We start from the raw sequence: 15,122 nt of genomic DNA on the forward strand, positions 1-15,122 counted from the left end.
GTGACATGCAATTGTTTTTGCTGCGGGAATCCCACATAAAAACAAAAAAACAAAAAAGTGAGCCGGAGTATGAGATGGTATACATGGAGCTTGTGAGACCATGTTCACACTAGCCATAAGATAAAGAGAAACCAAGGAAAAAATTGTGAAAACATACCCTGCTGTAACTAAATAAAAGCATAGTGCATATAAACATAGGGTACTTAGTAAACACTGTTTTTGATCAAAAAAGCATAAAGCTATCCCACCAAACGTCAAGGTGTACCCAGTTGGGATAGTACCTACACTCTCTAATATTAAAACCTTACCATGGGTCTAAAATAGGCCTCAATGTGGCTAAGGGCTGAGAGTGACCGGGTCCCAACAGGACACACAGTCAGGGGATGCACAGAATGAAATGCCCAGCTCACTGAAAAGGGGGCCAGTCCCTGTTTGTACTGAATACAAAAAACTACATAAAAACAAAAAAGTGAGCCGGAGTATGAGATGGTATACAAGGAGCTTATGAGACCATGTTCACACTGGCCATAAGACAAAGAGAAACCAAGGAAAAAATTGTGAAAACATACCCTGGTGTAACTAAATAAAAAACATGCAGCTGTCAAAATCTGCATAGTGCGCACAGCATTTTTTTTCCCCATAGGTTTTGCTGGTGAATCACTGAAGAAATGTTATGAACATAACATGCAGCAAAACCGCAGGAAATCTGCGTCAAAAACCGGCAAGTGCGCACAGGGCCTTAACATTTCAGTTATTCACAACATGAAAAAAGTTCATTCCCTGTGTGGCTTCTTCACATGTTTAACAAGATCTGATTTCTGAAAATTACATTTTCCACATTCAGAACATAAAAATGGTTTATTTTGTGTGATTTTTTTGATGGTAAACAAGACCTGATTTCCTAGTAAAACATTTACCACATTCTGGGCATGAAAATGGCTTCTCTCCTGTGTGAGATCTTAGATGCAAAACAAGTTTCGATTCCTCAATAAAACATTTCCCACATTCTGAACATGAAAATGGTTTCTCCCCTGTGTGAATTTTCTGATGTGTAACAAGATGTGATTTATGGATAAAACATTTCCCACATTCTGAACATGAATATGGCTTCTCCCCTGTATGAGATCTTTGATGCCTAACAAGTTGCCATTTCTGAATAAAACATTTCCCACATTCTGAACATGAAAATGGCTTCTCCCCTGTGTGAATTTTCTGATGTTTAACAATGTCTGATTTCTGAATAAAACATTTTCCACACTCTGAACATGAAAATGGCTTTTCCCCTGTGTGAGATCTTTGATGCAAAACAAGTTCTGATTTCTGAATAAAACATTTCCCACACTCTGAACATGAAAATGGCTTCTCCCCTGTGTGTTTTTTCTGATGTGTAACAAGATGTGATCTCTGAATAAAACATTTCCCACATTCTGAACATGAAAATGGCTTCTCCCCTGTGTGAATTTTCTGATGTCTAATAAGATTTGATATCTGAATAAAACATTTCACACATTCTGAACATGAAAATGGCTTCTCCCCTGTGTGAATTTTCTGATGTCGAATAAGATTTGATATCTGAATAAAACATTTCCCACATTTTGAACACAAATATGGCTTCTCCCCTGTATGAATTCTGTAATGTATAACAAGATCTGATTTCTGAGTAAAACATTTACTGCATTCTGAGCATGAAAATAGCTTCTCCCCAGTGTGAGTTTTTTGATGATCGGAATTTTGGACTTGTTTGAAAAGATCAGATGATAGTGCTTTCCTAGGAAGGACTGGAGGTATATCTAGGACACCAGCAGACTCTTCATATGTATCATGTGTGATACTTTGATCATCTGTTTTAAATTCTGAAGATATTAGAGGTCCAACTGAACTCCCGACATAGTCATCTGCTAAAAATAAAACACAATGTTATTATTTAATGATATTACTTTGAAAGTACATTTTTTTTTTAAACCATAACAGCAGAAATTAAACTAGGGAAAAAAATAAACTGAATCTGTTTTCTAATTTTGAGATCTAAAAGTTACATCTTTGTTAATTCAGACCTTCCATTCCTGTATCCAAGATATCTCTCCAGTAATACCAGTTCTCTGAAATGTGCTACAATAAATAATCTGAGTGATTGTCACAATGTGACTGCAGGATAACAAGGGACAGATGGCTCCTATACTGTTCCTCATGCTAGAAGACCCTAGGCTATCAATAACCTCTGGATTATCCCTGAAGGAGGAGATTCCAGAGACTTGTGCCTTGCTATTCTCCGGACCAGATCTAATATGTTATCCCCCGTAGGGAAGGAAAGGGCTGGAGTATGATTGAAACACAGATTAAAACAGACGGGAAAATCAAAATTCAGACACACTACAAACTCACAGAAATAAAGAGTGAGAGACTAAGGAGAAAAGCAAGAGCAGGAAGGCAGTAACAAAAAGACAGCAAAGGTTAATACCACAACTGCTCACAAAAATAATGCACAACAACAAACACCAAACACCAGTTAGTTTGTATCACAACACTTCACCACACCTGTCTAGGTAAACTATAGCTGAATGGCATATACAGTAAAGAAGCGAATAACACTGGCTCCCCTATAGCATGTGATCAAAGACATTAACAAGTAGCCCAGGAGAGAATGACCTTGCTAGATTAATTAGAGTCAGTGTGTTGATCACAGACATCAAAGAAGTTAACAGGCACAGAACCAGAATTTGTAGTTTCTACAGATCCTGATGCCGCCATGAGAGTTGACGATGCCTGCAAAAAATCTCTTTGTGACGTTGATCCACAATATAGACAATTTCAAAGAGATTTTTTTTTTTAAGGGCGAAAATAAAATAGTTAAAGCCACATGTAATAAAAAAATATTAACTCATATGTGACAATTCATCTGTATCCGCTCCATTCTGTAGTTCCTGCTGCTGCGTGACTGATCAGGGAGGAGTAGTGAAAAAACACATCTTATAGCATCAATTTTTCTCGAACATTTATAGATTGTTGTAACTAATGTTATATTTTGAACATCCAAGGAGTACCAATACAGCAGCAATAGGGATCTTAGTAACCCTTCAATATCCCGTAATCGAGTCACAAGGTTGTCGACTGGAGTTGTGAGGTTGCTGTCAAAAATTGACAGCTAAGTTTAAAAGGCTAAGAGCCGCCTCTGTTAGAGACATTTTCCGGATATCTAATAGGGATGTCTGGGACTGTAACGCTGATGGCCTATCCTTAGACTTTGTAACCAAAGCAGGTATCAGGATCTTGCGGACTGTGCAGATAAACATTAGGGCTCCAAATCATCAAGACAATACACTGAAAAATTACATCATGGACTGGAGTGAGAGTTCTGGCATAGGGAACTCTGCAGTTTTTGATGAAGTAGAGAAGCGGTGGCATCACACCCTTCTTCCCTAGGAGAATAGGGGCCCTGTGTTATTGCTTAGTACTTTGCTCAACTCTTTCCCCCAAAGGCTGTCTTCTGTTCAGTTCTTTTAGACTCCTGCAATTAAGAGACCTTTGGTTACATCATGTCACATGACTTTGAAGTCATCAAAGGTCCTCAAACAATCAACCTTAAAATAGAACTGATGGGGTCACTAAGAGAATGGGGTTCCTGAGAAATTGTGCAGTTTGACTCCTCCCAATGCTGGCCCTGACTGTAACTAGGGTTTATATTTCAACCATTCTCCAAAAATCCCATAAAATCATGGTAGGTCTTATTTTTGGTGTAGGTCGTGTTTTCTGGGAAACAGAGTATTCATGAACCCTCTGCAGGTCTTTGAGTTGCCTTCATAACGACATAGAGAAGGCTCTAGAAACAAACAGCAGAAGAAGCAGAAGCAAAGAAAATACAGCTGAAAAAAAACAGAGCAGAAAGTCTAAAAATGTAAACACAAAATTAGTGCAGAAAGTACATGAGTACAAGTACATGAGATATCTCTTACAGGATAGAGCTGGAGGAAACACATCCTGAGGAACATCGGGATCTTCTTGTTTACAGTCCTGTGGGAGAAGAGGACGGGAACCTCTCTCTGGTGTTGTCCTCTTACTGGATAGACCTGGAGGAGACACATACAGGGACTGAATTCATTCCTTACATACAGATAATTATAGGCTGTGTGTATTTAGTCCTGTCTATTACCTGGTGATGTGAGGGGCTGGGGAACCTCCATCATGACGTCCTTGTAAGGTCTTTGTGTCCTTCTAAATACTCCCACTCCTCCATGGAGAAATAGACGGTGACGTCCTGACACCTTATAGGAACCTGACACATACAATGATACCGTCACCCCCGATCCCTTCATAGCGTTACTGTATAATGTCCCAGCATTCCCAGCAGTGTCACCTCTCCAGTCAGCAGCTCAATCATCTTGTAGGTGAGTTCTAGGATCTTCTGGTCATTGATGTCCTCATGTACCGGGGGGTGAGGTGGAGGCCCCGTGATTGGGCTCAGGGGTCTTCCCCATCCCTCAGACACAGGGGCCTGACAGCGCTCACTAGAGGTCTTCTTCACTACTGTGTAATCCTGGTTATGGAGAGACACAGTAATAAATCTCACTACAGACATTTCCAGAGTCCTCACCTCTCCAGTTCTGACAATCTGTTATTCCCATAGATAAGAATGATGTAATGTGACGTCATCAGAATCTCTCACCTCTCCAGTAAGCCGGAAGAGGATCTCTAGGGTGAGGTGTAATATCCTCTCCGCCATCTTGTCCCTGTCCATATCCATCCTTCACGGGGCAATCAGGAGAATTCTCTTATATAAAAAGATCTCCACTGAAAGGATCCAATATTGAAGGGACCTGAATGGGGAGAAGAGGACGATGTAACATCATAAAGAATCCGGTGTAATAATACAATTACTGGAGATAACCGTTCACTCGATAGGGATGATTGCCGCGCTGCCATGAGGAGTCCAGACTAACTCTGCTGCCTTATTACAGTGAATGGATGTTTTGGGGGTTTCATCTGAATCATGTAATTTGAAGAATTACATGTAAACCTGTCATGCTAATAGGTTTAGGAGAAGGGACGTAGCCTCACTGCGCCCTGAACCAGGCTTACCAGGAGGGGCATGATTAAGTGCCTACCCAGTCATCACCAGAGCCTCTGAGGTTGGACTTTGCTGACAGTAGGCACCAGTTACCTATATAGGGCAGTCCCTGGTTGTGGTGCTCCACCAAGAGGCTGAGCGGTGTATCATGACAAAGATGGGGTGGGAATCACTGCCTCTAGGGAAGAACAAGAAGGATAAACCCTGTCACTTACTCTGAGCAACCCTGAGCTCCCCGATGTGCCAAGACAGGTTTTTTCCTCTTGTGCGGCAATCACGTGTCTATCCCTGTCTTACCCTAATCACAACCGTGTCAAGTGAGCAGGGCAGGAGGAACACTAGTCCTGCTTTATGATAATGACACAAAAGGAAAATAACAGACAAAAGGAAAAAGAAACCGCATTCCCCAACAACAAGTGGTAAAAAAGGGGGATGGAAAGAGAAATGAATAAAACGGGAGATGATCAATAGGAAGACACCAAAGAATACTTATAGTTTCATAGTTTCATAGTTTTTAAGGTTGAAGGGAGACTCTAAGTCCATCTAGTTCAACCCGTAGCCTAACATGTTGATCCAGAGGAAGGCAAAAAACCCCAATGTGTCAAATAAGCTCCAATGGGGAAAAAAATTCCTTCCTGACTCCACATACGGCAATCAGACTAGTTCCCTGGATCAACACCCTGTCATAAAATCTAATATACATAACTGGTAATATTATATTTTTCAAGAAAGGCATCCAGGCTCTAATTAAATGTTAGTAGTGAATCACTCATTACAACATCATGCGGCAGAGAGCTCCATAGTCTCACTGCTCGTACAGTAAAGAATCCTCGTCAGTGATTATGATTAAACCTTCTTTCCTCAAGACGTAGAGGATGCCCCCGTGTTCCAGTCACAGGCCTAGGTGTAAAGAGATCTTTGGAAAGGTCTCTGTACTGTCCCCTCATATGTTTATACATTGTTATTAGATCCCCCCTAAGCCTTTGTTTTTCCAAACTAAATAACCCCAAGTTTAATAACATGTCTTGGTGTTGCATCCCACCCATTCCTCTAATAATCTTGGTCTCTCTTCTATCTACCTGTAAGATTATGCTATTTATAACCCTCTATACTTTTGCTATCAAGAAAAGCATCCATTCCTCTCTTAAATTCATTCAGTGAGTTGGCCATCACCACTTCCTCAGGAAGAAAGTTCCAGAGCCTCACTGCTCTTACCGTGAAGAACCCTCTTCTATGCTGATGTAGGAATTTTCTTTCCTCCAATCGAAGAGAATGCCCCCTTGTTCTTGTCATAGTCCTTGGTACAAACAGATCATGGGAGAGATCTCTATATGGCCCTCTGATATATTTGTACATGTTTATTAGGTCTCCCCTAAGTCTTCTCTTTTCTAGAGTAAATAGACCTAATTTTGATAACCTTTCCGTGTATTATAATGCACCCACTCCATTTATTATTTTAGTAGCCCGCCTCTGAACCTTTTCAAGTTCAGTAATGTCTTTCTTGAGCACCGGCGCCCAAAATTGCACACAATACTCCAAGTGTGGTCTGACGATTGATTTGTACAGAGGGAGAATGATGTTTTCATCTCGTGCCCCCAGACCTCTTCTAATGCATCCCATCACCCTATTTGCTTTGGTGGCTGCTGCCTGACACTGGGCACTCCAATTTAGCTTCTTATTGACTAAGATGCCTAAGTCTTTTTCCATGTCTGATTTCCCCAGCAGTTTCCCATTTAGTAAGTAATCGTAGCATCTGTTTCTCCTTCCCATGTGCAGAACCTTACATTTATCTGTGTTAAACCTCATTTGCCATTTTTCAGCCCAATTCTCCAATTTACTCAAATCCATCTGTAGTTGCAAACTGTCCTCCTTTGTGTTAACTACCTTATATAGTTTTGTATCATCTGCAAATACTGATATTTTACTCTGTAAACCAACCACCAGATCATTAATAAATATATTAAATAGTAGGGGGCCCAATACAGACCACTGTGGCACCCCACTAGTAACCCTGGCCCAATCTGAATATGCGCCATTAATAACCACTCTTTGTTTTCTACCACTAAGCCAGCTACCTACCCATCTACACAAGCAGATCCAAGCAGCAATCTCCAGGATCAAATTCAAAACAATTTCTCTTTCCATGGCTCACACCTCCATGCCAGGACCATGGAAAAGCAAGTTATCACTGGCAACTACTGAGGTAAAGTGGTGAGAACTTATACCAGGGGAAGTGCAAAAAATCAGAACAGCTGAGACAACACAGGATGATAAGTCAAGAAAGACACAAGGGTCTGCTTAACCCTAGCAGCGCCAGCACAAGGATAGTCTGCACAGCTAAATGGAAGGCAAATCAGATCCAACTAGTGCTGGCTTATGCTGTGACCTTCTGACCCATGGAATAGGGGCGACCTCTCTCTGTCCGATAACCTGGTGTCGAAACCCTGATGTAAGTGCTCAGTGTAGAGAACGGGCTAAATGTGATCCAAAAGTCACAGAGAGATGGAGAAGTCAGATCTATGATCAGCTCTAATCCTGCCATCTCCAACGCTCTCATTACACAAGTATATTCAATTGAAATACTATGTCCCAAGAATGACAAAGGTATTTTAGGAGTGATACCTTTATAGGCTAACCTATTAACCAGAAAGATTATATTAGCAAGTTTTCAGAGCACAGAGGCTCCTTCTTCCGGCAAATTACAAATTAATTACTGAGACTAAACACAACATTTAAATGAATGTTACAACAGGACATGGGAAAGATGATGCCTCCTAAAAGATAAGCCAAGGAAATCAAATTAAGTTTTTTCTTAGGGTACCTTCACACTTAGCGATGCAGCAGCGATCCGAACAGCGATCTGACCTGGTCAGGATCGCTGCTGCATCGCTACATGGTCGCTGGTGAGCTGTCAAACAGGCAGATCTCACCAGCGACCAGTGAACAGCCCCCAGCCAGCAGCGACGTGCAAGCGACGCTGCGCTTGCACGGAGCCGCTGTCTGGAAGCTGCGGAGACTGGTAACTAAGGTAAACATCGGATATGGTTACCCGATGTTTACATTAGTTACCAGCGCACACCGCTTAGCTGTGTGTGCAGAGAGCAGGGAGCCGCGCACACTGAGCGCTGGCTCCTTGCTCTCCTAGCTGCTGTACACATCAGGTTAATTAACCCGATGTGTAATGCAGCTACATGTGCAGAGAGCAGGGAGCCGCGCACACTGCTTAGCGCTGGCTCCTTGCTCTCCTAGCTGCTGTACACATCGGGTTAATTAACCCGATGTGTACAGCAGCTACATGTGCAGAGAGCCGGAGCCGGCAGCACAGGCAGCGTGAGAGCTGCGGAGGCTGGTAACTAAGGTAAATATCGGGTAACCACCTTGGTTACCCGATGTTTATCTTGGTTACAAGCTTACCTCAGCTGTCAGACGCCGGCTCCTGCTCCCTGCTCGCTTCATTTCGTCGCTCTCTCGCTGTCACACACAGCGATCTGTGTGTCACAGCGGGAGAGCGGCTTTGAAGAAAACGAACCAGGGCTGTGTGTAACGAGCAGCGATCTCGCAGCAGGGGCCAGATCGCTGCTCAGTGTCACACACAGCGAGATCGCTAATGAGGTCACTGCTGCGTCACAAAAAGCGTGACTCAGCAGCGATCTCGGCAGCGAGCTCGCTGTGTGTGAAGCACCCCTTAGAAATGCAGATGAGTTGGAGGTGTCTGTTCAGATCACTTCTGAGGTTCTCCTGTTGGAGGTGTGAAGTGTGTCCATGTAGTGAGTCATAAAACTAGGTGTTAAATGGAGTCCTTTTGTTAAGGATCCAAACATCTTTATCAGTTTGAATTCCCAAATTTTTCTGTCTGTGTCATCTTTAAAATGACCTTTCAGTATTAGTACTTTTAAATCTGTCATACTGTGTCCCGGTCTGGAGAAATGTTTTCCCACTGGCGTGTCCAGTTCATCTTTTATTGTGTGCCTGTGTAGATTCATCCTTGTTTGTAGTTTTTGTTTAGTTTCCCCAATACACATTCCTCCAGGGCACTTTGTGCACTGTATCATGTATACCACATTGGAGGACGTACATGAAAAGAGGTCCATGATCTTGTAGTTCTGATTAGTGTTGGCTATGTGGACCGTATTTGTTGGTAAAATATGGGTACAGGTCTTGCATTTCTTACCATTACAGGGGAATGTGCCCGTCTCTGATGGTGATGAGAGGACACTTCTAACAAGGAGATTCCTTAAGTTAGGGGGCTGTTTGTAGGAGAGAAGTTGTAATTCTGGGAATATTACTTTCAGTCTATGGTCCCTGTGAAATATGGGTTGAAGATCAGCACCAATTTTCCTTAGGATGCTCATGTGGGGATTATATGTGACCACAAGCAGTACCCTATTGTTATCCTCCCTCGGTTTGTAATCCAGGAGGCTGCTTCTTGGATCCTTGTAGCTCTGTGGATCTGTTCATCTATTACCAGTGGATGGTATCCTTGTTGTAGGAATGTATTTCTCAGGAATAGCAGATGTAGTTTTCTGTCCTCACTGTCTGAGCAGATCCGGATGTACCTCAGAGCCTGACTGTAGATGATGGATTTTTTTTATGTGTCTTGGATGAAAGCTGTTCCATCTCAGATATGCCGGACGTCCTGTAGGTTTATGATAAACTGACGTTTGTATGGTATTGTCTTTGATGTATATGGTTGTATCCAGAAAATGTATTTGGGACTTTGAGAAGTTGAGGGTGAGTTTGATTGTTGGGTGGAATTTGTTGAAGTTGTTGTGGAAGGTAATCAGATCATCTTTTGAGCCTGTCCAGGTTATTATTAGATCATCAATGTAGCGGAAGTATGCTAGAGGTTTAATAGCACAAGATTCCAAGAATTCCTCCTCTAGTTTATCCATAAACAGGTTAGCATATTGTGGTGACATTTTGCTTCCCATAGCGCTGCCCATACACTGTTGGTATATATTATCTCCAAAGGAGAAATAGTTGTGGTGGAGCACAAACCTGATGAATTGCAGAGCTGGTTCCGTGGCCAGATTGTTTTTTGGAGGAAATATTTGCATGCAGCAATTCCATCTTCATGTGGGATGTTAGAGTAAAGAGACTCTACATCCATGGTGGCTAATATTGTATCCTCTGGAAGTGGACCCAAGGCTGACAATTTGCAGAGAATGTCTGTGGTATCCTGGATGTAACTAGGTGTGCTTCTCACCAGGGGTTTCAGAGTGTTCTCCACCCAGCCTGAGATATTCTCAGTTAATGTCCCAATACCAGAGATGATGGGTCTCCCTGGATTACCTTCTTTATGTATTTTGGGTAACATGTAGAAGGTACCTGTTTGGGGATTGTCTGGTATTAGATCCAGTAGAGAGGATGACATAGAGCCAAACTCATTGATAATATCGGTTAGTTCCTTTGTGTATTTTTTGGTGGCATCTTCCTGGAGCGGAGTGTAGTATTTTTTATCCAAGTGTTGTCTGTGTGCTTCCTGGATGTAGTCCGTCATATTCATAATTACTACGGCTCCTCCTTTGTCTGCTGGTTTAATAATGATATTTTTGTTAGATTTTAACGATTTTATGGCTTTTCTTTCCTTCTTGTTAATATTGTGTGGTACTTTGTGGTTTGTCCAAAATTTTAGATTTTACTTTTTTACGGAAACAGTCTATGTAGTGGTCCAGAGTTTGGTTTTGCCCAGGTTGTGGAGTCTAGTTTGTCCTCTTTTTCTTTTTTGATAAGTGTGAGGCAAATCCCGGGATATGAAGATGAATTATGACTCCAGTCATAATCGCTCATCACTCCCTGGCAGTGCCCCCTCCCTTCTTGTTCTCAGTGTTCCACTTACACCTCCATGGCCATGTCCTGTGATATGGAGATGAGGTGGTGTGGGAACAAAGGACACAGGATGACTCCCTGCCGTCACCCTGTAACAAGAGTTGTATCTCATTACAAGGCTATGGAAATAGCCAGACAGAACGACTCCAGTAAAAAATGGTTCATATCTCGCAAGCCATATTTCCGATAAATATGGCAACCATAAAAATGGTGTCTCCGCATGTGGACGATGCCGGCACCCCCTTTTTATGGGAGCAGGACATTGGGAAATGCCCCAGGCGTGATATCAGCCAATGGGGAACTGGCAGACAGGTCATGAGTCCCCTCGTTCTGTAGCTAAATTCATAACTGTCACAATGAGAGCATTGGCGTCCGCCTACGACGCTCCCAGGCAAAGTTATGCCCATATTCCATGTTGGGATATTGTCCATAACTCAAGCCAGGGGTGGAGCAGTGCTCCCTGTGAGGTCACGAAGGTAGGAGGGGACCTGGATCTGCCCAGGTTGATAACCCTACTTCGGCCATTTTCCAGTGTTCTTCTGCTCGGGGGCCTGGTTGGGAAAGACCTGTGAGGGAGTTCCTGGAAACCTGGTCTACAGCGCCCCCCTGTGGCCAGACGCAACAAGGTAACTGCTGGAACTGTGTATGCCTGTTTGTAACCCATGCTTTGATTGTAACTGTACTCTGACATATGTATATTCTGTAGATTCCCTATTGTATATATTGTAGTTTCTAGTGTGCTTTAGGCTGATTAAATTATATAATTAATCTTGGGCTGTTCTGTTATCTCGATCTTGAATCCCACGTCTGTGTGTTCGGCTAATAGTTACCGTAAATCGGTTGGTGGCAGCGAATTGTGCCAAGGATTATTGTGGGGAGGCCAGTGAGATTCGGGGAGATTTTATATATTCCGCCCGCGGAGGTCGGGGGAATATATACCCTACTCTCACCGGGGACCCTTCAATAATCGGCATAAGTAGTATAGCGGCCTCCTTGCTTATTGTCGGGCAATTCCATAATTGGCCTGACTATAAGAGGGGCGCTAGAGAGCGCGTCACGTGCTCTGTCGGTCGGTCGGGAGGTATAAAGGAGGGGTGACCCCCCACTTGTTACCCCCCGATTGTGACGTACTGGTAGCCAGCGCGGGGGATTTCTGAGTGACCCCCCCGGTGGTTTGTGACATATTGGTGGCATAGCGGTGGGATCGAGATAATAGTGTGTGTGAGTGTGAGACCCATACTCCCAGACACTAAAGACTGCCTGCAGCAGCTGTGGCTGCTGGGGTCTTCAGACTAGCTCAACACTAGAGTGTCAGAGTGCAGATACTGTAAGGTGTGTGGAGGCATCAGGTGTCAGTTCTGTGTCAGTGACCAAAAGTCTGCAAGAATGGCTGATGGCACCAGGAGCAGAGCTATGCAACTGGCCAATGCTAAGGCAGGAGCCGAAGAGAGGGAGGACGGTGCTGTGGACAGCAATGAGGAGGTTGCCCACGAGTCCTCCAGGAGCTCGACGCCAGAAAACCGTTCTGCCGAGGACATTGCGCAACCTGGCACTGCTGGACAAGATGAGGAGGAGCTCACCCAAGGTTCCTCAACGAGCCAGATGCCAGCCCTCCGCTCTGAAAGGGACAGTGAATCACCAGGCTCCGCAGCGTGCCGCAGATCACCACGTGCCATTCCACCGAGCCTGGGAGGCTCGGATAGCCTTCTTCAAATGGCTATGGCCCTTCTCCAGGCTGGAGACCAGAAGGGCTACAAGGAACTCCTGGCAGAGCGCAGGGCAGAGTGGCACGCAGAGCGTGAGGCTGCGGAGCGAGAGCGGCAGGCAGCGCGTGAAGAGCGAGAGCGAGAGCGACAGGTAGACCGTGACTACCAGCTGCAGCTAGCTCAGCTCCGGCCCTCATCAGCCACATGTGACCTTCAAAACACCAAACTTCCAAAGGTCCGTGTTGAGGACTTCCCAGTGCTGGAGAAGGATGGAGACTTGGACTCTTTCCTGACTGCTTTTGAACGGACTTGCTTGCAGCACCATCTGAACAAGGACCAGTGGGCCAAATACCTGACCCCCCGTTTAAGGGGTAAGGCCCTGGATGTCCTTGGGGACTTGCCTGCTGAGGCAGATCAGGGCTACGACACCATCAAGCGGGCCCTGATCCAACAGTACAACCTCACTCCAGAGTCCTACCGCAAGAAGTTCCGGAGCCTACAGAAGGGACCAAAGGACTCCTGGGCTGACCACCGGCGGGCACTTGCCCGAGCTGCCGACCACTGGACCCAAGGCCTGCAGCTTTCCACCGGACCGGAGATCCTGGACTTGTTCATCACGGAGCAACTCTTGTGGAACTGCCCTGAGGATCTCCGCCAGTTCATCCGAGACCAGAAGCCAAAGGGGTCCACGGCTACAGCTGCCCTTGCCGATGACTACACCAACAACCGGGCTCCTGAAGCCAGGAGAGCAGCCACCAGCAGCACCTGGAGAGGGGGTAAGATGAATTCTGCGACTGCCCCACCTGCCCCTAGACTGCAGGGGGTGTCCCCCTCAACTCCCCTCTCCAGGCCCGTGGCAGAACCAAGACGGTGCCACCAGTGCAATCTACCTGGACACTTCAAGGCCATGTGCCCTCAGCGTCCCAAGGCCCCGGCTCCGTCCCCGTCCCAAGGGCCGCCCAAGGTGTATTGTGTGGGTGGGGGTGGTGGTAGGTCCCTGGACAGCTTCCAACCTGTCACCGTCGGCCGGTCTGTGACCATAGGACTGCGAGACAGCGCCTCGGAGGTGACTCTGGTGCGGCCTGAGATGGTGTCCCCCCAAGACTTGATCCCTGGAAAAACCCTCGCTGTCTCCGGGATTGGAGGCATTGACCCGGCGCTGCCTGTTGCTGACATTTATGTGGACTGGGGCGCAGGGCGAGGGGTGAGGGAGGTGGGGGTAACTGATCGGATCCCTGCAAACGTGCTACTTGGGACAGATTTGGGGCAGATAACCTCCCAGTTTGGGCCCCAACCAAGGGCTGAACCTTCAGCCAGTACTGACATGACTCCTGACAATGTTAATGTGTTATCTATGAATGATGTAAGGGAGGAGGGAGTGAACTCTGATATTTCTGCTTGCACAGACACCATAGACACACACGCAGCTGCAGCTGTGACAGGAGGGGAGGGGGTCAGAGAAAGGTGTGACAATGCCTCTACAAGTAACCAGCCTGTGAGCTGGGATCTGTTGCCCTCTGCAGGGATAAGCAGAGAGCAGGGTGCTGCAGGGGGAGGACCAGTGTGTGGGGTGGGGGCTACCACAGCAAATGTGGGGTCCCCAGAGATTTCACAGCGGGGTTCTGTTGCTGCAGGAGGGGAACAGGCAGGTGAGATTGGGGCCGGTCCAGGAGCGGAAGTGCTCCCAGGTAAGATCTCGGTGCATGGTTCCCCCACAACCGGGGTGTCAGGAAGCCAGGTCGGTCTGCCTGAACCGGCGACTTGGTCAGGAACGGAGGAGGAGCAGGCACGACCCACGGTCGCAGCGGCTGTGGCCGCTGTCACCCGCAGTGGGAGTGCTGGAAGCCAAGGGGCCTCCCGGAGGTCCGATAGCTCTTCCCCTTCTGACCAAGTGGCAGCCGAGTCAGGTGGAGGCCAGGACACAGGTCCCGGGGTACTGACCGAAGATGTGACAGTCTCGTCGATTCTGGCCACATCTAGTCAGGGGTTTCAGGCAGCGTTAGAAGCTGACGACAGCCTGAAAGCTCTTAAGGAGCAGGCGGCACAGCCTCCCTCGGACTCGGACCCGGAGCGAGTGGTCTGGGACCAAGGACGGCTGTACCGGGCCACGGTCCAGCAGGGTTCACCGGAGGCGTGGCCCAGGGACCGACAGTTGGTGGTACCCTATCCGTTCCGGACGGAGTTGTTGCGGATCGCACATGAGATTCCGATGGCCGGACACCTAGGGATCGCTAAGACCAAGGCCAGGTTAAACCAGCATTTCTACTGGCCAAAAATGGGGGCCGATGTGGCTGCCTACTGCCGTTCGTGTGAAACCTGTCAGAGAGTGGGGAAGGCGGGGCCACGCCCCAAAGCCCCACGGGTATCTCTGCCAATCATCGATGAGCCTTTCAGGAGGGTGGCTGTGGATCTGGTCGGCCCGCTGGCCATCCCCAGCAGCTCCGGGAAACGCTTCATACTGACGGTAGTGGACTATGCCACCCGGTACCCAGAAGCAGTGGCCTTGTCGTCCATTCGGGCTGACA

At 46.2% G+C, this 15,122-nt stretch overlaps 1 protein-coding gene across 1 annotated transcript in view; it reads right to left on the bottom strand.

Moving 5' to 3' along the window:
- Positions 1-789: 789 nt before the first annotated feature.
- LOC142258796 (uncharacterized) overlaps positions 790-15,122 on the bottom strand; it is a 65,467-nt gene continuing 51,134 nt past the window's right edge. Inside the window, exon 7 of the mRNA XM_075331390.1 lies at positions 790-1,736. Within this exon, the coding sequence (XP_075187505.1) occupies positions 859-1,736 (878 nt within the window). The 3' untranslated portion in view covers positions 790-858. The remainder of the gene's footprint in view (positions 1,737-15,122) is intronic.

Source organism: Anomaloglossus baeobatrachus (assembly GCF_048569485.1).
Source record: "Anomaloglossus baeobatrachus isolate aAnoBae1 chromosome 5 unlocalized genomic scaffold, aAnoBae1.hap1 SUPER_5_unloc_11, whole genome shotgun sequence".
Classification (NCBI taxonomy): domain Eukaryota; kingdom Metazoa; phylum Chordata; class Amphibia; order Anura; family Aromobatidae; genus Anomaloglossus; species Anomaloglossus baeobatrachus.